At 37.7% G+C, this 25,018-nt stretch overlaps 1 protein-coding gene across 3 annotated transcripts in view; it reads left to right on the plus strand.

Annotated features, from left to right (window-relative positions):
• The first annotated feature begins 8,566 nt into the window (after positions 1-8,566).
• The window catches only part of LOC123504644 (uncharacterized threonine-rich GPI-anchored glycoprotein PJ4664.02-like), a 43,750-nt gene continuing 27,298 nt past the window's right edge, over positions 8,567-25,018 (plus strand). For 2 of the 3 annotated variants that reach the window (XM_045255360.1, XM_045255359.1), the window contains exons 1-3: positions 8,567-8,815; positions 22,583-23,189; positions 23,332-23,598. In XM_045255360.1, coding sequence (XP_045111295.1) covers positions 22,649-23,189; positions 23,332-23,598 — 808 coding nt within the window. In that variant the 5' untranslated portion in view covers positions 8,567-8,815; positions 22,583-22,648. The remainder of the gene's footprint in view (positions 8,816-22,582; positions 23,190-23,331; positions 23,599-25,018) is intronic. The other variant, XM_045255362.1, reaches the window with a different exon arrangement.

The raw sequence follows: 25,018 nt of genomic DNA on the forward strand, positions 1-25,018 counted from the left end.
TGCAACCATTCAAGTAAAACAATGATTTGAGAGGGATCAGTGCAGGTACACGGTACTGCCTGCATGTGGCGGTACCGTGATTGTTGTGTTATAATATATTATGTAAAGGACTTTACAGATAGGTAAATATCACTGCATTTTCAAATAAATATTCTACTATATCAAAGAAAAATAAACTTAGTATGCGTGAAGTATTCATACAACAACAATGAAACATTGCATACTTATTTTGCAATGTTACAGAAAAAGCTAATAGTATTGATTTTGCGGACTTTCTCCGCAGATATGTAGGTAGTGAAAAATAACATCTTTAATACAGCTGGGAGGAATATCGGTATATTGTGTACTCTTTTCGTGATGAAAATAAATATGTTTAAACCTGGGGGAGTTAATCCTACATGGCCCCTGTCCCGTTCTGCCCCTAGTGCAGAACTGTTCCTTCTCCACTGCCCGTGTTTCCACTCCCATCGCACTGCATAACAATCCCAACTCTCGCCCCTAAGCATCACAACTCTCGACCTGCCCACCCTCGTGGCGGCCTCAGGCGTCCACCCTTCACGCCAACCTGCCACCCTCCGCCTCAGTGGCCTCGACCGTATCTTTCTGAGGAAGACCAGCCAGCTGCCACGCCTGTGATAATGTCACAGGACTACTCCAGGCCTCATAAGAACCGCAAGGTCTTCATAGCCCTAACAACAGTAATATCAACTTAGTCCTACACACCCAGGCCTTACGAGTCACGTATCCTCAACTGGGATGAGTCGCGTCCTTCCGTCGCTCACTTGCCGAGTTTTTTTTTTTTTTTTTTTTTTTTTTTTTTTTTAGGGAAGGGCTAAGGGCAACAAAAAAAAATTAAAGGCTCACTTGATTGCAAGTTCCCTAATAGATTAAAAGAGTTAGCCAAAGTCTGGGACAAATGTGTTGAAGCCTCCCTCTTAAAATAAGTCAAGTTGTGGAATGATGGAAATACAAAAGTAGGCAGGGAGTTCCAGAGTTTACCAGAAAGAGGTATGAACGATTGACAGTACTGGTTAATTCTTGCATTAGAGAATTGGACAGAGTTGAGGTGAGAGGAGGAAGAAAGCCTTGAGCAGCGAGATCGCAGAACGGGAGGCATACAGTTAGCAAGATCAGAAAAGAAATTAGCATAAAAATAGCGATAAAAGATAAAACGGGATGCAACATTCCGGCGTGAGAAAGAGGCTGAAGACAGACGCCCATACAATGGTAACTTCAATTCACTTTTACCTACACAGCCATGCTAAACAAATGATATTTAAACACACACACACACACACACACACAATCAAGTGGGCCTTTTTTGTTATAGTTTTTCTTGCCCTTGACCAGCTTCCCCTCTTCCATAAAACACACACACACACACACACACACACGGCAACAAAAAATGAAAATAACAAACAGGATGTGAAAAATGAATATATTAGAGTAAGGAGAGAGGAAGAAAGAAACTTTGAGAAAGATGTGATGCGAAAAGGCGAAGATGAACCCAAGCTTTTTTACAAATTTATAAATGGTAAGATGAAGAATAAGGAAACAATAGAAAAAAAAATAATTAAAGGAGGTAAGACATACCAAACAGAAAAGGAAATGTGTGAAATAATGAATGAAAGTTTCAAAACTGTGTTCACTGTAGGAGAGGATTTTACAGAACCAAATAGGACATTGCATTGCCGAGGATTGCAGGAAATCATAGTGCACAAAAAAGATACTAGAAGATTATTAAATAATTTGGATGTCAGAAAAGCAATGGGGCCAGATGGTGTATCAGGCTGGGTGATAAAAGAATGTAAAGACCAACTGTTGGGTCCAGTTTGGGAAATGATTACAAGTTCATTAAATGAAGGGAGAGTTCCACTAGAATGGAAGAGAGCCAACATAATACCAATATTTAAAGGAAGAAAGGCAACTGAGCCATTAAATTACAGACCGGTGTCACTTACAAGTGTTATGAGGATTTTTTTTTTTTTTTTTTTTTTTACGTAGGGAAGAGGGCCAGCCAAGGCCAAAAAAAAAAGAAAGTTAAAAAAAGGCCCACTTGAGTGCTGGCTCTCTAAAAAGTGTAAAAAGTGCCAAAACCGTCAGCCAGAATTAGGGAAGCAAATGCCTCGATACTTCCCTCTTAAAAGAAGACAAGTTGTAGGAATTCGGAAATACAGATGCAGGGAGGGAGTTCCAGAGTTTACCAGTGAAAGGGATGAATGATTGAGAGTATTGGTTAACTCTTGCATTAGAGAGTTGGACAGAATAGGGATGAGAGGAAGAAGAAAGCCTTGTGCAGCGAGGCCGCAGCAGAAGGGGAGGCATGCAGTTAGTATGTGTGAAATAGTTATCAAAGAAAACATCTGGAAGAACAAGTTACATCGAACAAACAATTTGGGTTCAGGACTTGACTTTGTTTGGGCAAAGCATGCATTGGAAGGGAAGCCAGCCTGAAAGCTCTTAACCCACTAACACAGTTGTAGCATTAGTTTATTTATTTATTTATCTATACCATGTGGGCTTTTCACGGGAATTTATGGGCTAAAGGGGATATTTTTTGGGGTACCTTCTATCTGAAAGCCCACCCGCTAGGAAACCATTGCCTGAGTGAGGAAGCCCAACCTACACTCGGACCGTGGACAGGATTCGAACCCGTGCGCTTGGAGACCCATCGGACCCCAAAGCACACATGGTTCCACTGTGCCACTCGTTTGAGCATTATGAAGGGAGGGATTCCTAACAGGGTGGCCAGTTACACCCAGGCAATCTGGTTCCACTCTCTGCCCCGAGCAGGTTAATCACTTACTCGCTCATGAAACTTTAACAAATTTTTTTTATAAAACAGGGCTTATATATATATATATATATATATATATATATATATATATATATATATATATATATATATATATATATATATATATATATATATATATATATATATATATATATATATATATATATATATATATATATATATATATATATATATATATATATATATATATATATATATATATATATATATATATATATATATATATATATATATATATATATATATATATATATATATATATATATATATATATATCATTATCATTATTATTAAATTGCATACTGAGTCCGGTTCCACTCTCCGCCTTGAGCAAATAGAGACAGTTGAGCGTCATTGAAGAAAAGGGGACAGTTGTCTGGAAGGTTGTGTCAAGTTGTCAGGTGGATAAAAGAAGTTAAGATGTACAGTGTTAAACTAATTTCATTGACTAGAAAAGCATAATGTGGTATATAGATGGGGAAGAGACAGCTCAAGTTAGCAAGGTCAGTGACTTTAAAAGGATACGATGGTGTAATATAGTACATCCCTATGTTGGTTGACTATTTTTAGGAATTTTCCCAGAAAATCTCCATTTTTCCTTAGACTCGAGGTTTCCCAAATTTGGTCTATTTTGGGTCTCCCTCAGCTTACAATTCTGATAAATTCCCTTCTCCAAGCCCACTTGGGTTTTAATGACAATTAATTAATGTATGATCAGTAGATCATATTGTTAGAACATTTTTATTACATGATTATGTAAGGGTTGCCATGCTTCCAGACTTTCCTAGACATGTCTTACTCACACAGTTTTATTAGATAGGGTAGAATCAAAAGCTTTTCGTCTCATCAATTCCACTGTTGTGACTGACTTTCTTCAGCCTCTTTCTCAACGCTAGAATGTTGCATCTCTTTCTATCTTTTATCGCTATTTTCATGTTAATTGCTCTTCTAATCTTGCTAACTGCATGTCTTCCCTCCTCCTGCAGCCTTGCTCAAGGCTTTCTTCTTCATCTCACCTCACCATTCTGTTTGACTCGTTAATGCAAGAGTTAACCAGTATTCTCAATAATTCATACTTTCCTCTGGTAAACTCTGGAACTCCCTGCCTGCTTCTGTATTTCCATCTTCCTATGACTTAACTTTATTACAGAGGGAGGTTTCAAGACATTTACCCCTTTCTTTTTGGCTAAACCTATTAGACCTGTAAGGAGACTGGTAATTAAGTGGGGGTTTTTTTGCCCTTGGCCAATTTCCCTCTCTCATATGTAAAAAAAAAAAAAAAAGTCTGGAATCTATGTGTCAAAATCTACACCAGGGATTTTTTTTAATCCTTAAAATGTCTAGGATTTCAGATTCCATCATTAACTGTTTAAAAATACATCATATTTCTATAGGTTGAAATGTTAGAAGAGAGGAAGGGGAAAGAGTTTTTTCATGTAAGAGGGAAAAGCTGGCCAAAAGAAATATAAAATATAAAAAAGGGCCACTTAATTGCCAGTTCCCTTGCAGGTTCAAAAGGGTTAGCCCAAAAAAATATAAATAAAAGAAGGGATAAATACCTTGAAACCTCCCCTCTTAAATGAAGTTCTGTCGTAAGAAGTTGGAAATACAGAAGCAGGCAGAGAGTTCCAGAGTTTACCAGGGAAAGGTATGAATGATTAAGAATGCTAGTCCAGGGAAATTAGACTGATACCTGCAGCAAATTTGTAACAAGCTAAAAATGTGAGTATAACTAGCTGAAGTGACCAGCAATAACATTTCATCTGTCCACCCATGCAAGCTGCCAAAAATATGAGTCAATTTGGGAAAACCAAATCTATTAATAACTTTAAAACTATTAGCAGAAAATTCATGAAACTCAGATCTAATCAAATGTTTTTAACTGAAGGATTATAATAGGATAATTTTAGACACCTAAGACTAATTATTGATCCTCTTTGGATTTCATTACAGCTAATTTTGATAAAAAAATTTTAAAAATGTGGCCTTTTACTGTTTTACTTGGCCTTATGATATGTTGCATGGATATATGTAAGTTAGGTTTTTTATCTATAAGAAATTCATTAAACTAATTTCTTATATTCCTTCAATCACTTCTTTTAAGTTAACGAAATTATATTAATTGGGAATCAATAATTGGTTGATTTATTAAGAATCTACGAACTTCATGGAGGTGGGAGTTGTATTGTAAAAAAACAGAAAGGTAACAAATACATGTATATATAACATAAAGCATTGCAGAAGTGCTGAACTACTGAATCACTAATGTGTCCAGGAGAGCACTATACTTTCACTCATTGTCTATGCCATTAATTCATCTATATGCTGTGAAATGTTGCTGCATGCCTGGCCATGGCATCCACTGCATATCACAGTTCAAAGCATTAATAATTTTCTGCAGCCACAGTTTTTTTTTGGCATTGCACCTTGCAGCCACAAGAAACTAGCTTTAGCAATTTTTCATGAACAACTGGATTCTCAGTAAGTAGCTACTGACATTAGTTTATTTTATTTTTTTCATCAATTCCAGTTAGTTGCAGGAAGGATGTGACTTGTAGCTTGCTGCACTGCATGATATACTCAATCTGTATGAATGTTGCTTCAGTGCTGCAAATATAGGTGACAGAGACTCTAACTTGAATGTGGTTGAAAGATGTGAACCCCCCAAAGGTAGCACAATCTGTCCATACTATATATAGTGTTTCCTTTTTCTCCATTCAGTTGTGCTGTAAATGTTTCTTCCGCACTAGCAATTTCATCTACACGTGAGCTCTATTCTGTGAAAACTTTCAGTACCTCCAACATTTCAAGCTTTCTCTTCATAAAGCAATGGAAAACTTTTTTCTTTCCCTTATATACGGCAGATGTAGTGTCACAGCAAGGGAAACAATGCAGGAACAGGAGACCGCTCTGTGATTTTTTTATACTTTCCTTGGAGCTCTGGTATGTAATGCAGTACCACTGGGTCAGTTTTTACCATCACAGAGATGCTGTAGGATGGATCTCCAAGAGTGATGAACATAACAAGTAAGTTTGTATCATTGCCCACCAGCACCATGGGAATTTTTCCTATACTGGCTTCATCTATGACAGTAGATACAATCATAGCATCTGCATCTCCTGTGGCTTGTTTTACATGAATTCCTCTCCTTAACTAATGTGGTATCAGGTCTGTCAACAGTCTGCTTTCATCAGCATGATTTCTGAGGAAGGAATCCTTACTAGTAAAAATGTTCATGTCTGACTCAAAGTGAAGTCTACAAGAAGTTACTCGTAGTTTTTCACTCTCAGCAGATGGTTGTGGAATTTTGTATTGTTGGAAATATCATATCATAGCTATCAAGAACAAGACTATGGTTTTCTGCACAGTGCTGAACAACATAACTCATAGACTCCATACAATTTAAACTTCCCTGTATGTAGTATTAACTAGCCATCTGACTTTATGTAACAGGTATCCTCCATCATTATGGAATATTGCATAATTTAGACAAACATCAGTATGTGCTTTCTGTTCCCTCCTTTAAGATGGTACCCATTTCTGCTTTTGATGCCTTTCTCATCATACCTTGCTTGAATAAAGATGGTGGCTCAGAGGCAAGTTCATATGCAAAGAATGGTGTACCACAGAATATTTGGGTCACAGTCAACATGTTGTCCTTTCACTCTCACATTGTTTTTCATACTGCTGAAGGGGACATTTTTGTCTTTGCAATGGAGAGGCACGCTATATAGTATGGACAGGTTTTGCTACTTTTGCCAAAACAAGGCTATTGAGGATTCACATGAAGCTTTCAACCACATTCAAGTTAGACTCTCTGCCACCTACATTTGCAGCACTGAAGCAACATTTGTACAGAATATATCATGCTGTGCAGCAAGCTACAAGTCACATCCTTCCTGCAACTAACTGGAATGGATGAAAAAATAAAATAAACTAATGTCAGTAGCTACTTACTGAGAATCCAGTTGTTCATGAAAAATTGCTAAAGCTAGTTTCTTGTGGCTGCAAAGCGCAATGCCAAAAAAAAACTGTGGCTGCAGAAAATTATTAATGCGTTGAACTGTGATATGCAGTGGATGCCATGGCCAGGCATGCAGCAACATTCCACAGCATATAGATGAATTAATGGCATACACAATTAGTGAAAGTAGTGCTCTCCTGCACACCATAGTGATTCAGTAGTTCAGCACTTCTGCAGTGTTCTATGTTATATATTTGTTACCTTTTTGTTTTTCTACAATACAACTCCCACCTCCATGAAGTTCATAGATTCTTAATAAATCAACCAATTATTAATTCCCAATTTATTTCACTTCTTAAACTTCAAAAGGAGTAATTGAAGGTGTCTGAGAAATTAGTCTAATGAATGTCTTATAAATAAAAATAAATAAATAAATAAAAAAAACTTACATATTTGAAAGCAAAATTATAGAGCCAGGAAAAACAGTAAAAGGCCACATTTTTTTTTTTTTTTTTTTATTTAGCTGTAAGGAAATCGAAAGAAGATCAATAATTAGTCTTAGGTGTTTGGAAATGATCCTATTAGAATCCTTGGGTTAAAAACATATAGGCACAAGTTTCATGAATTTGTTTGTTTGTTTGTGGCTTTTTGACATTTTTACTGCAGCAAAGATAAATAGAGTTGTTGTTGTTGCTTTTTTTTTATTATTTACATGTTTTCTAATATTATATCAGGTGTTAATGAAGATGTCCTGAATTTTGATAGTTAATGTATAGTAACCCTAGATTACGTGGTAAAAAAAAAAAAGTACAAATAAATGAAATGATAAAAAGGAAATGCACAATTTTACAGGATATTTTAGTAGAAAAGGGAATATGCCTAAACGGTCTAGCTAAAGCCAAAGAAAGAAATGTGATACAATTGTAGAAATAGAGAAATAGATAAGTTATCCAGAGAAAAAATAAGAGACTCCGTTCTTTCTGAACATATTATGGTAGTACCATACACGAAACTGCTTAACTCTGTTTAGCATTAGTAGCTCAAAATGTTAACTTTTATGAAAAGAATGTTTAATAGATTGTTATGTGTATATAAAAATCTTCTGTTTTTAAACTATTTGAATATCATCAAATATATCACTTTTAAAAGTTCTATATTAAGCGTAAACACTGCCCACGCTATAAAATAATGATCGCTTTGCTGAACTCACACGCACATATATTGTAACAGGCTGAGTTCTATTGGTTGTCATGGAATAAGTTTAAATCTCTCTCTCTCTCTCTCTCTCTCTCTCTCTCTCTCTCTCTCTCTCTCTCTCTCTCTCAATAATTCCTGTTGATGAACGTAGTTACTTCTAAATAAGTACAGTTTAGACACAGGTATGGGACCACTACGGTGGATGTATTTGTCATAGCTTTTGCCACTTGCCTTTCAAGTTCACTAACCCACTTTTTTATTCATCTTAATAATTAAATTACAGTTAAAAGCACGTTATTTATCATTATTGTAAATGCTTTGAAGTTATTAGGTTAATAAACAACTGTGACATCGTACATCGCTACAGTAGCATACCTAACAATGAAGATGCTTACTTTCTTCTGACACAAACCAATAATATTTATGCACCAAAAATATACATTTCTACATATGCAGTATTTTTTTATAATAAAGTATAACATTGTATGGTTAATATATTAACAGTTGCTATATGATTTGTTATCAACATATCACAAGGAGAAAGCCTCAACGCAGATCGCTTATGGCAACACTGGTCCCTCCCCTCCCTCCCTCTATCCCTCCATCACGACTACCCTTCCCCAAAACGAAGGCTGGTTGGCTAGCTACGCTTCTTTCTTCTTCGAAGTGATTGCTTGAAGCTGTGTCTGAAAGCCCCTGTGAGATGAGGCAGGCTGTGGTTTGCACCAGTGCACATTGGAACACAAGATCTCATGTTCAATACAACCTTTTAAACTCCAGGATTTCTAGTCTTCTTAAACTGAGAGAATAGAAGTCTAAGAAGGCAGTTGTACAAGTAAGTTGATTAGTATGGATGATAAGAGTTAAATTTAGCATGCAGAGAGATTTAACCCAAAAGCTTGTCTAGTTTCAGGATTTAATGACTTTGGCAAGATTCTATTGGTCTTCCGACATTTTGTCGGATTTCCAAGATTTAGTCGGATTTCCGACATTTAGTCGCTTCTTCGACATTTAGTCGCTTCTCCGACATTTAGTCGCTTCTCCGACAGTTAGTCAGTTCTCTGACATTTAGTTGGCTCTTCAACATTTAGCCGGTTCTGCAACACTTAGCCGGTTCTGCAACACTTAGTCATTAGACATTTAGTCGGTTCTCCAAGATTTACCTAGTCTTCCCTGACATTTAGTTTGTTCTTCGACATTTACTTAGTCGGTTCTTCAACATTTACCTAGTTTGGTTCTTTAACATTTAGTTGGTTTTCCAACATCATTATTATTTTTTGCTAGCTCCCAGAACTAGTGATGAAAATGAGCGACAAATTAATTGTGTGCTAAACATGCTGAAATCAGCTAAAAAAAATATTTTACATTTTCTCAGATAATACATGCATGATAATATCATTGTTATCCAAAATCCTCTTTGGAAAGGGATTTGTCAAGAAAACAGTAATCAATGAATGCAAAACATGCCAAATTAGAGCAAGGGAAAATGGTTTCATCCTCATAAAAGACAAACATTGTGATCTCTTGATGCAGAATGTTCCACAGGCGTCACACTGCAAGACTGTTAGTTATTAAAGAAAATTTAACTAAACCTAACCTAACTTTATCCAAACCTTAGCAAATCTCACTGAACTTAACTTAACCTAACCTAATCTAATTTAATCTACAGGTTATGATATGAATACAAAAATATACATATGAAGATTAAATATGCTGAAATATAGCTGATAAGATGTAATATAAACACTGAGTATCATACAGTGTATGTATAAACAGTTGTTTTGTGTTTTCTGGCTACTGTTTTTGTATTTTATTGGTAATTTACACTCAACATTTGCATTTATATGTTCCCTTAAGATCTTGAGGCAATGAAGAATTCATTTTAGCAGATATGCAAAATATACATAAATGATGTTAACAATGACCAATCATCAGCTGTGTGTGTAGGCAGTTGTTTAGTGTGGTTTCATAATAATTGTTACTTTACCGTACCAGTCTATATGTTCTTAGTAATTTTTTTTTTTAGTAAATACCATGTGGGCTTTTCATGGGAGTTTCCTGGTTAAAGGAGGCAGCCTATCTGAAAGCCCACTGATTAAGGAACTGTTGCCCTGAGTAGCTAAGGAAGCCCATTCTACTCTAGAATTGTGGCCAGGATTCAAACCTGTGTGCTTAGAGTCCCCTCAGCCTCCAAAGCACACGTGCTTCCACCGTACCATGGCAGACCCTGATTTTTTTTATATTATTTAAAACTCTTTTGGATTAGTTATCTTCAGTTATTTATACTATATATATATATATATATATATATATATATATATATATATATATATATATATATATATATATATATATATATATATATATATATATATATATATATATATATATATATATATATATATATATATATATATATATATATATATATATATATATATATATATATATATATATATATATATATATATATATATATATATATATATATATATATATATATATATATATATATATATATATATATATATATATATATATATATATATATATATATATATATATATATATATATATATATATATATATATATATATATATATATATATATTAGTTTCATGAGCAACATCTATACAGAACTTTCATGATGAACTTGCCAATCATGAATGATGACCTTGAACTCACTGCCCAGTACCCTGTAAATCAGTTGATGTGAGGGTGGGGCATGTCAGGGAAGGGGGGTAGAGTTGCTATAGCAACTCCTGCTTCAGTCAGTATAGTCTTCCAAATCTAAAGGCTGCTTTCTAGCTGGGCTCCTTAGGGAATAGCAGGCCTTCCAGCTCTGCCAAGTCTACAAGAACTAGCAAATTAGAGCTCTGTTTACATAAGAAAGAGGCGTATAAAATGCTTTAACGAAAATCCAGTATCATCAAATATTAAAAGAAATTAGTTAAAAGAAAAATTAACATTCCACGCTTACGATATGCACATCACAATAACAAATACCGGCAGACCTTTGTAACAGTGTTGCTGTGAAAACGTTATAATCTTTATTCAACGTTCACCATAGTCCTTAATAAGACAAATGGTGCAACAACTGTGTTCCAAATACAATACGAATGAACATCTAAAAGAAATTAGGTTATTCATGTATAAGATAAAATATTTTTGACTCCATTCACGTGGCAACATTCATTACTGTCCAAGGCACAGCCTGCCTGCGAGACACAGTGGGGGCAAGGTCACGTGTCACGCTGGTAGATACCTATCCACACACACACACACACACACACACACACACACACACACACACACACACACACACACACACACAGTGTGAATTTAAGGATGGAAATTGAATATAGGAATAAGGAAGGATTGTCTTGGAGAGAGAGAGAGAGAGAGAGAGAGAGTGGAGGTGAGGGAGGAAGGGAGAGAGTGATAAATGAGAGATGGGTCAGGTCACACACTTAGCCATCCAAATTCTGGGTAAAACGTGGCAGCAGTGGAAGGCCTGCTATTCCCTAAAGAGACACGCCAAAAAACAACGTTTAGATTTGGAAGACTAGAGTACTCAAATTGAATCCATCAGGAAGTGGGAATTAACTCAGACATGGATAGTGAACAGCTAATAAGTGAAGTGTCCCTTACACCCAGTATTTGGGATGCATCATATGATAAAAATAGTGACAGGGCATTTGCAGCATTACAGAGGAAAAGAATAATTGAAAATTTTGGAGTTTCTGGTCAGTTTATTTCCATACATGGTAATAATTTCTCTCTCTCTCTCTCTCTCTCTCTCTCTCTCTCTCTCTCTCTCTCTCTTCCCCAAAAAAAAAATTATATGGTTTAGCCAAGGCACTGCTTGACAACGGAATAAATATGTAGAGTGAATTCCTCTCTCACTGTCTTAGCAATATTTGAATAACTTTTTTCCCCATGTGGTGGCTGAATGTTCTCTTCAATTTCATCACCAAAACTGTTACTTGATAATCTAACTCATTCCTCCTTTAGCATCATGTTATGTAAGACACAAACAGCTTTAGTGATAGCCACTGTTGTGTCAGCAAATGTTTCAATGGCCTTTGTTAGTATCCTAAATTTCGAAGTCCAAATTTCTGAAGTCCAAAAGCACACTTGACACATCTCGCTCTAAATCTAAGCTGTGTTTTGGGTATGGTCACATTAAAAGGGAAGGAGGGGACAGACTTCGTCACCCAGAAGCACATACGGCAAAGTTTGAGAAGAATTTGGAAGTTTACAGAAAGACAATGTAGCATCAGAGGATGGTATTCGCTTAATTGTTGCCTTTATTTATTTTGTGTATTCACACATTCTCGAATCTGGATAAAATATGGTATTTCATGATACTGTTTTCAAGTATCAGAAATTTTTGAATGCAAGCCCTGGTGTAAGTTGATAAATATTCGTCAAGTGTCAAGCATCAACTGACAATACGGATGGAAGCCTGTTGCCATGGTAACTCGCCTGATATTACTTTTAGTGTGGCCACTGAAATTCATCCACACTGGCTCACTCTTGCACTCGCCCACTTTCTCGTTCCCAGTGTGGATGCAGCCTAAGACCAATTGAATTATTGAAATAATTTTTTGCAATATCAAAAAAGGATAAACTACTGAGCAAGGCAAAGGGGGTGTCTAAGGGTCTCATAGACAAACTGCTTTCAGTAGCGGACAATTCACAGTAACAGACAACCCCTCATCCCTGAAGTGTGATAGATAGATAAACATAAATGAGAAAAATTATTGTTGTAGGTAGTCTAAAAACTTTTTATTTAAGTTGTAGGGTAAGACCTGTCTCACTTAGGTCAAAGTGGACCATAGTAACTTTTTACCATTACATACTTTCATTAAAACAAAGATGAATTGTTGCTTGAGATGATGTTCTTTTTTTTTTTCTGCTGTGTCAATCAGTGAAGTGTTACTAGAGTCACAGCAGATGAACAGTAATATGGAGAGTAATTTGGCCATATTTCTTATTATGGAGATGTATTGGTCAAGACCATGATGTGAAGAGAGAATGAGACAAGTTTGATAAAAATTTCCATGGTCATAAATCTATTTATTCTGAAATTCATTATTTTATGACCAGAGATCCACAGAAAATTTTCATAGAGTAAGCCCCAACACTTGGCGAATCTCAGCTTGGCGAAATTCACTTTTGGCGTTAGGGTGGCCATGGACCACCGAGTGCACGCTTGGCAATTTGAATTCAAACTTGGCGGCCACACGGCAAACCACGTGGCTCCCCGGTGATGTCAGACCTCTCTCTAAACCTATCACATCGCAGTGTGAGCATCCCCTTCAGCCATTTTGTTTGTGCTACCCTCTGTTCTGCTAGAGTGGGAATGAATTCTGGCGATTTACTACCAATATGGCCTCTACCAGCACAATAGGTGGTACCGGTGGGGGTAGGGACAATGGTGGTGGCGGCAAGGACGAAAGTGGGCTAGGGAAACGGGTGAAAAAACGGGAGTTACTGCCTTTATAATAATATTATGACTTATTAGCTTTATTTATTGTTTATTGGTCTGTTTTGTACATGTGTTCTAATATGTGAAGGCAAAAGATTTTATTTCAGCTCGAAATATGGTATTTTAGGGGTCAAAAAATGGACTTCGGCAATGACCAAAGACTGATTGAGGGATTTTTTAGACAATTTACATGGTATAAAGAATTCATGCTTGGCAAAATTCGCATTTAGCAGGAGTTTCGCCAAACTAATTAATTCGTCTAGTGCGGGGGCTTACTGTATTGTGGTTTGCCTTATGTGAAAACAAACTTGGTAGACTACAGCAACCATTGATATTTTGTGATGGCAGAGAAACTCCATGGATTGCACTATCCTCACAGACACCTCACCAAGCAACTGAGGGTTTTGTTCTTTCACTAAACTTGCAGTCAGCCCTTTTATCATCTTATAACCTTCAAATTGTGGGAGCCATTTGATGGGTCTTGTTAGGACAACCTTGGTGCTGTGCTATTGCCACCTCTCTACCATTACAAAATTATTTGGCTCATCACTGCACATTTCTTTCACTCATGCCAACAATTCTGGCCATATCCTTTGTGATAGTACAGCAGTGCAAAAGCAGTTGTTCATGTGTGAACCACGAAGAGTTGGGAGCACCTAAACAGGCAGCACATGGTGCATTGGTGTGGCCCACAAAGAGCAAGGATGGCCTCGTGAAACAGTAAATAGGCAGCACATTGTGTGTTGGTGTGGCCTGCAAGGAGCAGGGACAAAGTGACATAGCTGACAGACAAGGTAGCAGGCAAGCAGGCAGGAGATGAAGCTTGAACACTCCATCACATTGCTGTCACCATTTTGTACTATTGAATAATATCTTCTTGATAAAATTTAAGAGAATATGTTTTCAGGCCCCACTCTGACATAAGAAGACTGGGAGGAAGGACCTAGTTCCTTTCATCCTAACACAGGCAGTCAGGCTGGGCTGCCACAGTGCCTCTGCAAAGAGTCAGACTGCTTGTTTTGGACCATCCCCTGTCGTTAAACTTGCATGATTTAAGCTCTCTGGTTCTGCTCTGACAGGATGTTGAGGAGGCTGCCAATCAGTTCTGCCCCAATAGTGGGAGTCAGAGAGTGCTTGACTAAGGCTAATCTGGAAGTGATGCAACTGTCAGAATTACTTCAGCTGCAAATGTTGCTTTCACATTAGCAGTTGATGGTGGGCTTGCCTGCCTAAGACGTGTGGTGACAGGGAAAGAAGGCAACTGATGTCCTTGTCTATGGGTCAGTTTCTTTTTTGAGGGCCAAATGCTTGTAGCTGTTGAGCAGAAGGAGCAGGTTGCTTCTTGGCAGGCCTTTGTCTCCCAAATTCCTCATGGCTTAGCCTTTACTGGCCGTGGTGAAAAGGTTGTTAGAGAAAGGGGCTGTCAAACTAATGGAGGATTGTTGGGTCAGTTGCAATGCCTGCATCTTCCTTATGTTCAGAGTTACAGCAGGCTGCAGGCTTCTCGAACACTGTACTTTGGCTTTGCCTCCACATCTCAAGTTTTTACCAAGGTGATGGCTCCCATTTCAGCTTGGGGCCATCGCTGCAGCATTCCCTTGCTCCACTAGCTGGATGACTGGCTAGTACCGGCTCCCTCAAGTGCATCATGCATTGAGAACAGAAGGGCTCTGCTAATTCTATGTATTCAACTGGGAAGTCAGGTCAACTGGGAGAAGTCCAACCTAGTTCTTGGCCACCTTAGAGAGGCTGGTTCCAGGTGGTTGCCTACAGGTGCATTCCCTTCAGTGGTGACTGAATGGAAGGCAGCTTCCAACCAGGACTGTTGGAAAGTGGCTTCTAATTGCCACTGTTCCAATTGGATTGGAAGCAATTGGAAGCCGAAATTGACATCTTGAGTAAGCAGCCTTCACAACAGAAATTATTTCCTGATCTATAGGTTGAATGAGGGACATGGTGTTAGGCAGCAAGAATTTGACCCTTATATTAGGATCAAGGCCACTCATTATTGAAGAATGGCCTGGTGCATTGTCTAATATTAAGAGAATATTAAACATGATTATTATTCCTTTCACTGAATTTCTTGACCTCAGGAATGAAACATTCTTTGAGCCAGTCCAGAGAAAGTTGGGTTGAAACATATCCTTTCTTGGAGCTAAGCCAGTGCACATTTAAATTTTTCATGTCTTTATCCCCTCCTCCATGATAAGCGTCGGTGGACAAGTTAGGTAGAGACAGGAGAAATTTGTTTTGCCTTTTTAGTTACGTACACATGCATACTTAATCATTGCATGAAAATATGTAAAATAGCAGCAAAAGTTTATTTAGTATTCTTACCTTGGAGACAGACATTTTTGGCTAATGGTGGTGAATGGCAGAGGAAGAGGAGCGAAGGAGGAAAGGATGCAGGCATCATTCACATGTAAACATTTAACATAAATTAGAACTGCACTTTAAGACAAAAAAAAAAAAAAAAAAAAAAAAAAAAACCAGTAAATAGTTTGAAAATTATGAAAAAACAATCACACTGCATGAGATCTACAGGAAACACATAGATACTAGCTCAGCTAAGGCTAGACTGACGTGTTGAGTCGTGGGTCTGCGGCAACATCCCCAAGTATGACTCGTATCTCAAAAAAGTTTTGCTCACATCTCAAAATAAAAAAATGCCCAAATCATAGCTCGTACCTCATAAAACTCGTATCTCAAGCAGCTTGCATCTCAAGGTATTACTGTATGTATATATATACAGGCAACCCCGCTTAACGAAGGTTCACACAATGAAATTTCGCTACAACAAAGGTTTCCTTTTACTACCATCTGCTCGTTTAATTCACTCGCTTTAACGAAATTTTATCCTGGTAGTTTTTTTCAAAGTTTGAAAGCCTCCCCGTATCATGCAAGCCGACAGGCTTTTGAATACACCGGCACCTCTCGTGGACAAAACGCACACCACTCACTCCCCCATGTTCAAAACAATAACAGCGTCAGCAGTAGCTCGTCTTCCCTCACTCAACTTACCACCAAAACGCCCTGCAATGTTGCCTAGCATTGCTAAGAAAACCAGGAAGTCTCTTACTCTCGAAGTAAAGCTGGATATTATTAACAGACACGAGAGAGGCAAGAAAACTAATAGCATTGCTTCCCACCATGGCTTGACTCCATCTACTGTCTACCATTTTCAAGTCAGCAGACTCTATTAAGAAGGCTGGTGAGATCATACCTTCCTTGCAAGCTAAAAGAACTACCTGAACTCGTGACTCTGCAATGGATAAAATGGAAAGCCTTGTGGAAATGTGGTACATAAGTTGTGTATGTGATACAATGATGCGCCCTTTGTTTACATTCCACAGGTTGCCAGCTAGCGTATTTCCCACTCCACTCTCTCTCTCCCTTCATAAATTTAAGATCATCAACATTATAAAGTTACCATTATAATGACTTAGTCTTAAATTAAATTGCTTAAATGTTTAACTTCATAATTTCTACTTTCATTAAACCTTTCACTGTACTATGATGCACTCTCACTTTGTTATAATGTTATAATTGGTTCACTTTTTTTTTATACCATGTGGACTTTTCATGGGAATTTCTGGGCTAAAGGGGGTACTTTTTGGGGTAACTCCTATCTGAAAGCCCACCCAATAGGAAACTGTTACCCCGAGTGAGGAAGCCCAACCTACACTCGGACCGTGGACAGGATTTGAACCCATGCGCTTGGAGACCCCTAGGACCCCAAAGCACGCATGGTTCCACTGTACCACGGCGGCCCCTTTAACTCTTAACAAAGTTTCGCTTAACGAAGGGTTTTTTAGGAACGTAACCCCTTCATTAAGCGGGGCTTGCCTGTATATACAGTGGAGACTCAATACTGGAACGTCTAAATAGGTGAACTATTCAATAGCCGAACACAAAAGTTCGACTTAATACTCGAAAAAATACCTATTAGTAGAAAGTCCATCCACGTGGCTGTAAACAAAGGGTCTCTCCCTTCCCGCTGCCTCACGCGCCCCACTGGGCCACCGCAGCCAGTTGATCCTTTGCTGTCATAAGAACAACATTAGAAAGTTTTTTTTTTTTTGCATATGGAAGCTTACAATGGCACCGAAGAGGATTGTTAATGGTGAGAATAAACCTACAAGGAAGAATGTAGTGACAACCATCAAAAGCAAAAAGGAGATTATTGATAGATATAAGAAAGGAGGAAGAATAACCAATCTTACAGCTGAGTACTGTATGGCTAAATCTACAGTAGCCACAATACAGAAGAAGACAGCTCATTAAAAGAGCTGATGTGGTAATTGGTGTGAAAAGGCAATTTAAGCGACCTGCAGCAGTGGAAGAAATGAAAAGATTGTTGATTGGATAAGCCTAAAGGCAGATGGCTGGTGATTCTTTGTCAAAGGCCATAATTTGTGTGAAGGCTAGGCTGCTGGATTGTAATCTTACTTCTGATACAGGCAACCTCTGCTTAAGGAAGGTTCACATAACGAAATTTCGCTACAATAAAGGTTTCATTTTACTACCATCTGCTCATTTAACAAACACCAAACTTGCTTTAACGGAGTTTTATCCAGGTAATTTTTTCCAAGTTTGAAAGCACCGCCATATCACGCAAGCCGACACGCTTTTTAATACACCAGCGCCTCTCGTGGACAACACGCGCACCACTCACTCACCATGTTCAAAACAATAACAGCGTCAGCAGCAGCTTGTCTTCCGTCGCTCAACTTACCACCAAAACGCCCTGCAATGTAGCCTAGCATTGCTAAGAAGACCAGGAAGTCTCTTACTCTCGAAGTGAAGCTGGATATTATTCACAGACACGAGAGAGGCGAGAAAACTAATAGCATTGCTCACCACCATCTTGACTCCATCTACTGTCTCTACTGTTTTCAAGTCAGCAGACTCTATTAAGAAGGCTGGTGAGATCATATCTTCCTTGCAAGCTAAAAGAACCACCTGAACTCGTGACTCTACAATGGATAAAATGGAAAGTGTTGTGGAAATGTGGCGTATCATTGTATGTGATACAATGATGCGCCCTTTGTTTACATTCCACAGGTTGCCGGTTAGTGTCTTTCCCGTTTCACTCTCCCTCCCTTCATAAATTTAAGATCATCGACATTATAAAGTTACGTACATACATACATTAGTGTACATTATAATGACTTAAATTAAACTGCCTAAATGTTTAACTTCATAATTTTTACTTTCATTAAACCTTTCACTGTACTATGATGCACTCTCACTTTGTTTACTCTCAATGGAAGTTCAAGTCAGGGATTAAACTTGTTATAATCAGTTCACTTAACGAAGTTTCGCTAAACAAAGGGTTTTTAGGAACGTAATCCCTTCGTTAAGCGGGTTTGCCTGTACTACATCAGACTCCAATGATAATTTTAAAACAAGTAAAGGGTGGTTTGTGAATTTCAAGAAAAAAATTGGAATTCATTCTGTTGTGAGGCACGGCGAACCCCCAAGTCAGGAGTAAACATATGCTATACGTCACTGTGTCACCAACTCCCACGATGGATGGTGGGAGCGACAGTGATTTCACAGTGTCCGATTCCGCCACCTCTCCCATGCATCTTACTTCTACACCTCGAGTCTCTCACCATGTTGCAGGGAGACAACTTTTGAATGAGAGTGGTATCAGAAGGGCTTTGGAATTAACAGTTTCTACAATAATAGAGAGCGAAGATAGTGATGTATATGGATATAGGAGGTTCAACAACCAAGGGGAAGGACATTCCACCACCACTACCAGCAACTCCTATTGTATGTATTTTATATGTTTTTGCAAAATATATACAAACTGAATAACTTTGCGAACATTTTGACTCAGAGAGAGAGAGAGAGAGAGAGAGAGAGAGAGAGAGAGAGAGGATACAAAGGGCCCGTTTTCTATCGCTCTAGCCAAGGCCGCTGGACCCAATCGGACGCAAGGCCATGTACACCGATGATACTACCTCATTCAACCTGTGATATATTGGTAACCATATCATCTAGAGACTTCTGGTTTTTTGCATTGCAAAGAGGAAAAGTTGCTTGTGGGTAGAACACCATTTGTTCTCACTCATTTATTGAATTTCCAAGTGTAATCAGTATGTGAATACAGGCTATTTTGTGTGTTTCTCGCTAAACCTCCTGAGTTAGCGTGAACTAAAAATCCCAACATCCCAAATTTTAGGGGTGATGAAACTGGCCTGTTTTGGAAAAAAAAAAAAACTACCAAACATATTCTATATAACAAAGGAAGAGAAGTATTTGCCAGGACACAAGCCCATTAAAGACAGGCTAACCCTGCTTCTGTGCACCAATGCTAACGGCGACTACAAAATTAAACCGCTGCTTTTTTCTAAACTTGGGTTTGGCAATGGCTGGAACAAATTACCTGATTTATAGGTATCAATAGTCAAACTTTTTAATACTCGAACGGCAATTTGGAATGAAGTTCAAGTATTGAGTCTCCACAGTATATATATATATATATATATATATATATATATATATATATATATATATATATATATATATATATATATATATATATATACAGTGCTCGACAAGGAAGTACAAATGGGGCTGCTACTGTTCATACTTCCTTGTCCAAAATGGAAAGACCTTAGCAGGAAGGTAAGTGATGTGGACAAGGAAGTATGAATGGACAAGTGGGAGAAGCTAAGGGTAAGGTTTATGGTACATGCTACCAATCATCCCTCAGTTGCCTCTTAGCCTTCGTGGGGAGAATTTTTTTTCACGAGTGTTCCGACAACGCCACCTAGGCGGCCAGTGTTTTTTGCAAACAGATGTGCTTTCTAGCCTTAATATGGGCAAGAACAAGTATTTATCACAAGAGACAATAGCCCAGATCATAGCTTTACATAAAGCTGTTCACCAAACAAAGGAAATAATAGAGCTGGTTGGAGTTGGCAAGACGTCTGTGTGCAAGTGGGTTGCCATTTTTAAAAAGGAAGGGGACTGTGACACACTGGGTTACAAACCAAGGAAGACATCCCATCATGCTACTAATCTTATCAAGAGACAGTTAGAGCATAATCCATGTGTTACTGCCAGAAAATAAAAGAAAGTAACGCAGGACTCTTTGGGGAGGTTAGTGTACGAACTGTTAGCCGCCGCACACACAACCTGGGGTACACAAACCACCACCCAGTGAAGAAGCCTCTTCTCACCCTTAACCAGAAGTGCTGTAGGATCGAGTTTTGCAAGAAATATCTTCAGTGAGATGCTGACAAGCGACTGGATGTTCTCTGGACCAATGAGTCTACCTTTACTGTGGAAGGGGACTTAGGAGCCTTGTTGTACTACCAAAAAATGTAAAAGTGAATCAATATGTTTATTATGAACTCTTAAATTCTTAAATTCTTAAATTCTTAAATTCTTTTAATAGTTCAGGTGCTACCATCTTTCAGCAAGATCATGTCCCAGCCCACACTGCTCGTAGTGTTACTCAGTGACTTAAAGACTGTCATATACCTTACATAGCAGACTGGCCAGGCAATAGTCCTGATATTAATGCAATTGAAGACCTGTGGAACCATATTAAAAAGATCTGCAGGGTAAAGATACCAGCTCTGTGCCCAAGCTCGAGGCAGCCATTCACCAATCCTGGGCTAGTATAACCCCTGCACAGCTTGCCAAGTACGCCACTTCCATTTCAAACCGTCTTCGTGAGATCATCACACGTAAAGGCCACCCATCAAAGTACATATTAGATGTAAGGAGTGAGCTTTTCTTCATTGATTTATGACTTGTTCATTCTCCTCATGACTCATCTTTGCTAACCGTTCATACTTCCTTGTCAAGCGCTGTATATATATATATATATATATATATATATATATATATATATATATATATATATATATATATATATATATATATATATATATATATATATATATATATTTTTTTTTTTTTTTTTTTTTATGAAGACACGTAAAGAGAAAAAAGATGCTTTTTATGGGGAGGCTGGAATAGATCAATGGCATTTCGATTAACTAAATTGTCCGAAGTTAAGAGGTCTACTGTAGTTTTTATTTATTAGTACTTTTTTTCTTTTGCTTTTTTTCTGTCTAAAGCATGTAAAGAGAAAAAAAGGATATTTTTGGAAGGCTGGAAACAGATCAATGGCATTTCATTTAATTTCAATTGAGAAAATTAATTTTAATTGAGATACCAGCTCTGTCAAAGAATAAGTGAAACTCTTAAACTCAATGTACCACTGTATGTACACAGTTTTGTTCTGCAAAATGTTTGAGTTCAGTTGAAGAACATGTGTAAGAGGTTAGAGGCTGTGTCTACACTTAGTTGTGTGTATGTGAGTGTAAAGTCATCTGTGTAAGAAGCTATATAGAGGTCTTGGGAACACCCTCCAGCTGGACAAACCCACTCAACTGCTGAAGAGCCAAAATGGAACAACTTTTTGCTGGTCAGAAAGGAGACTTTCAGTGGGAGTCAAACCATCACACTTTACCCCTACAAGGTGTCTTAATTCTTTAATGTTTACTACTTTATTGCTTATGTATAGTGTTTTCAGGAATAAATCCTGATTATTCAATGAAACCAATAATCTGATGCACTCCTTGCCCTTTGCTCAACAGATTAATAGGTTTTTGCTGCATTATGAATTCCCTCTGGAATGTTTGTCATAATCATGCACTGCACCGTGCTTAAAGGTGTAGGATTATGCAAGTACTGTTATGGATTGATTCTTGGATGCATATCCTAATTAAGCAAATATACAGACACTGACATACACTTCATAGTGTACTGGTTAGTATGCTTGGCTCACAACTGAGAAGGCCTGGGTTCAGCTCCCAAGCATGGTGAGACAAATGGGCAAGTTTCTTAATGTGCATCCCATGTCCACCTAGCAGCCCATATGGGATGTAACCCAATGAGTTATGATCTCACATTCACAGTGTGTAATGTATGAGTGGTCTCAGTCCTACACAAAGTTTGATCACTATGACATCTGAGTTTCCATAAGGTAATAGCTGGCTGGGTAACCAGCAGACAGCCATAAGTGAATACACTTACACAAACACACATACATGTATCTAATTACTGCTACATTTTCAGGTAACTGTATGTTGAACAAAAGAAGCCTCAGTTTCCCAAGGAAGATATACTTGCAAAGACTCAAATATGGAAGAAGTTTCAGACTTTGAAGGTTTCACAATTGAAGACTGTTTATTTAGTATGAGGTTTAAAAGAAACAGTGAAGAAATGCTCAAAAGAAATTGTGTCAGCCATCACTCTTCCATCACTGAGATGAGAAGGGGAAGACCAAATAATCACACAATTAAGCGAGAGACCTGCACAGATATACGGAAATTTTGGCAGATCAAAGAGCAATACACATTTGACACCCCACACACAGTATGTGATCATGGCAGCTGGTTTGAAAAAATCACAGCTGATCTTTGCAATGATATCCACCAGAAACTTGAACTCAATTACAAGTGTTACAAAAAAGTTGTTAACTTGGAAAGTTGTGCAAATATAACTATGTTCCTTAATGACTGCAGTGAGATCACCACCCAGCGCTTGTGGGAGCATCTTGTTCAGCAGATCAAAGGCAGATTCACTAAAAGTTGGCTGGAATTAACACTGATAATAAGTCCTTTGTTCTTCTTTGATGATATTCACAAAGTCTGGAAAAGAAAAGGCATCAGTAATTGTGAAGGTAAGAATGTTATATATTCCAACCATAAAAAAAATTTGGTTTTAATTGTTTTGGCTTCATTTATTCTCAGAGTTGAATATCACACTCTTTTAGGATAATTTTATCAGCTAAGATTCACTGAATATATTACTGATTATTCTAGGAAAAAAGGAAATATACCCATTCATCCACTGGCTGGGTGTCCTGGACCAGCGGAAGGCATGGGCAGACCTTGGTTCACCGGAACAAAATGCAGAATTAAGGATGGAGACCATTAAGGCCATATTGTTAAAGCAAAGTCTCCTCACAGTAGAAGATATTGCCAAGATTATTTCCAGCACTTTCAGGGTTCCACAGTGTCAACAACTCACTGAAATGGTGCTCCTCACACTTACGTCATGCAAGATATTCTACAAAAGTCAAGATCAAGGTGAGAGGTATTTATAGAAAATTTTTAGCTGTAGGATATTTTTTCCCCATATATGTTATAGTAAAATGGCAGAGAACACCTTCAGTACATTGTTTTCCCTGTAATTGTGATTTCACCTCTTGTGTATTAGCATATTCTTACTAATGGCACTTATCTGCTTATTTTCATCATTTAGCACACATTTTTTTATCTGTGAATGAACAATGAGGAAGGCAGTGATCTTATAAGTGAAAAAAATCACTTTCATTTGAGAAAATGGAAAGAGTTTAATAGATGTGTAAGTTGATCATTGGCTAAGAATCTCTATGGTAAAGTTGGCAGCAGTAATGATGGATGTAGCCGAGGTGTTGTGACAGCATTATTGGTTCCCTTGTCTTAGGGACTCCATAGGAACATTGTTGGAACATTAAGGAATTGATCTGAGATCAGTAATCAAATCTTCTGTTCAGAAAAACCAGACAGTACCTCAGATGTTGGACCATAATGATTATCAAGTCCCAAGACTAGTTTGGGGCAATTGTCCTTTTAGTTACTTGTCACTACATGACTTTATTGTCCTTAAGACTGAGCTGCTTCAGAGAGAATAAGAGATCATCCACAGACATAGAGGTATTCAAGGTGTAATACAAGTCTCTATGTATATTGCTGCAGGTTAGAGTACATGTAAATTTAAGTTGAAAATGCTCTAAGCATATGTGTGTTTTGAGGCATTGTTAAGCTATAGTGTGAAATTCAAATGTAGCCTGGTGACAGATACGACAGCTGGGCCAGGTAGGTCTCCGTGGTATAATGCATAAACTTAGATGTCCATTGGTGAAATTGTACATTTTTCAGTCATGATTTCTAAAAGTGTTTGAGGTTTACAGTGATATCAACATAATGATGATTTACTGATAAACATTACACAATGGTGGTATGAATATAATGAACAACAAATAAAGACAATAGTGTACATGGCACCATCTACTGCCTGCCCAGGTAGGGAAGGGGAAAGTTAGTTGCAAATCAGCTGACTGCTAGTCAGTAATGTGCAGTTTTCCTCTAAAATAGTGACAGTAAATATATTCAGACTGTATTGCATAACTTAATGTGGAGAGTGTGAGCATAGTGTTTCTCCATCATGGCCTAGCTGTTGTATCTGTTGGCTGGCAAACACTGGAATTTCACACCATGGTTAAACAATCCCTCAAAATACATATGTGCACAGAACATTTTTGATCTAGATTAACCTGTGCTTTCATCTCTGGCAATAATTGCAGAAACTAATCCTGAACCCTGTATTATACCACAACATAGTATATTCCATTTTCTTTTAGGTTCAAGTTTTATCAGAAGGGTTGATCTTAAACCACAGACATATAGAAAGATGAATGTATTATATCTTATATCATTACACTATATTTACAGTGCTCGTCATGGC

Source organism: Portunus trituberculatus, chromosome 16, assembly GCF_017591435.1.
Source record: "Portunus trituberculatus isolate SZX2019 chromosome 16, ASM1759143v1, whole genome shotgun sequence".
NCBI classification, from domain to species: Eukaryota; Metazoa; Arthropoda; class Malacostraca; order Decapoda; family Portunidae; genus Portunus; species Portunus trituberculatus.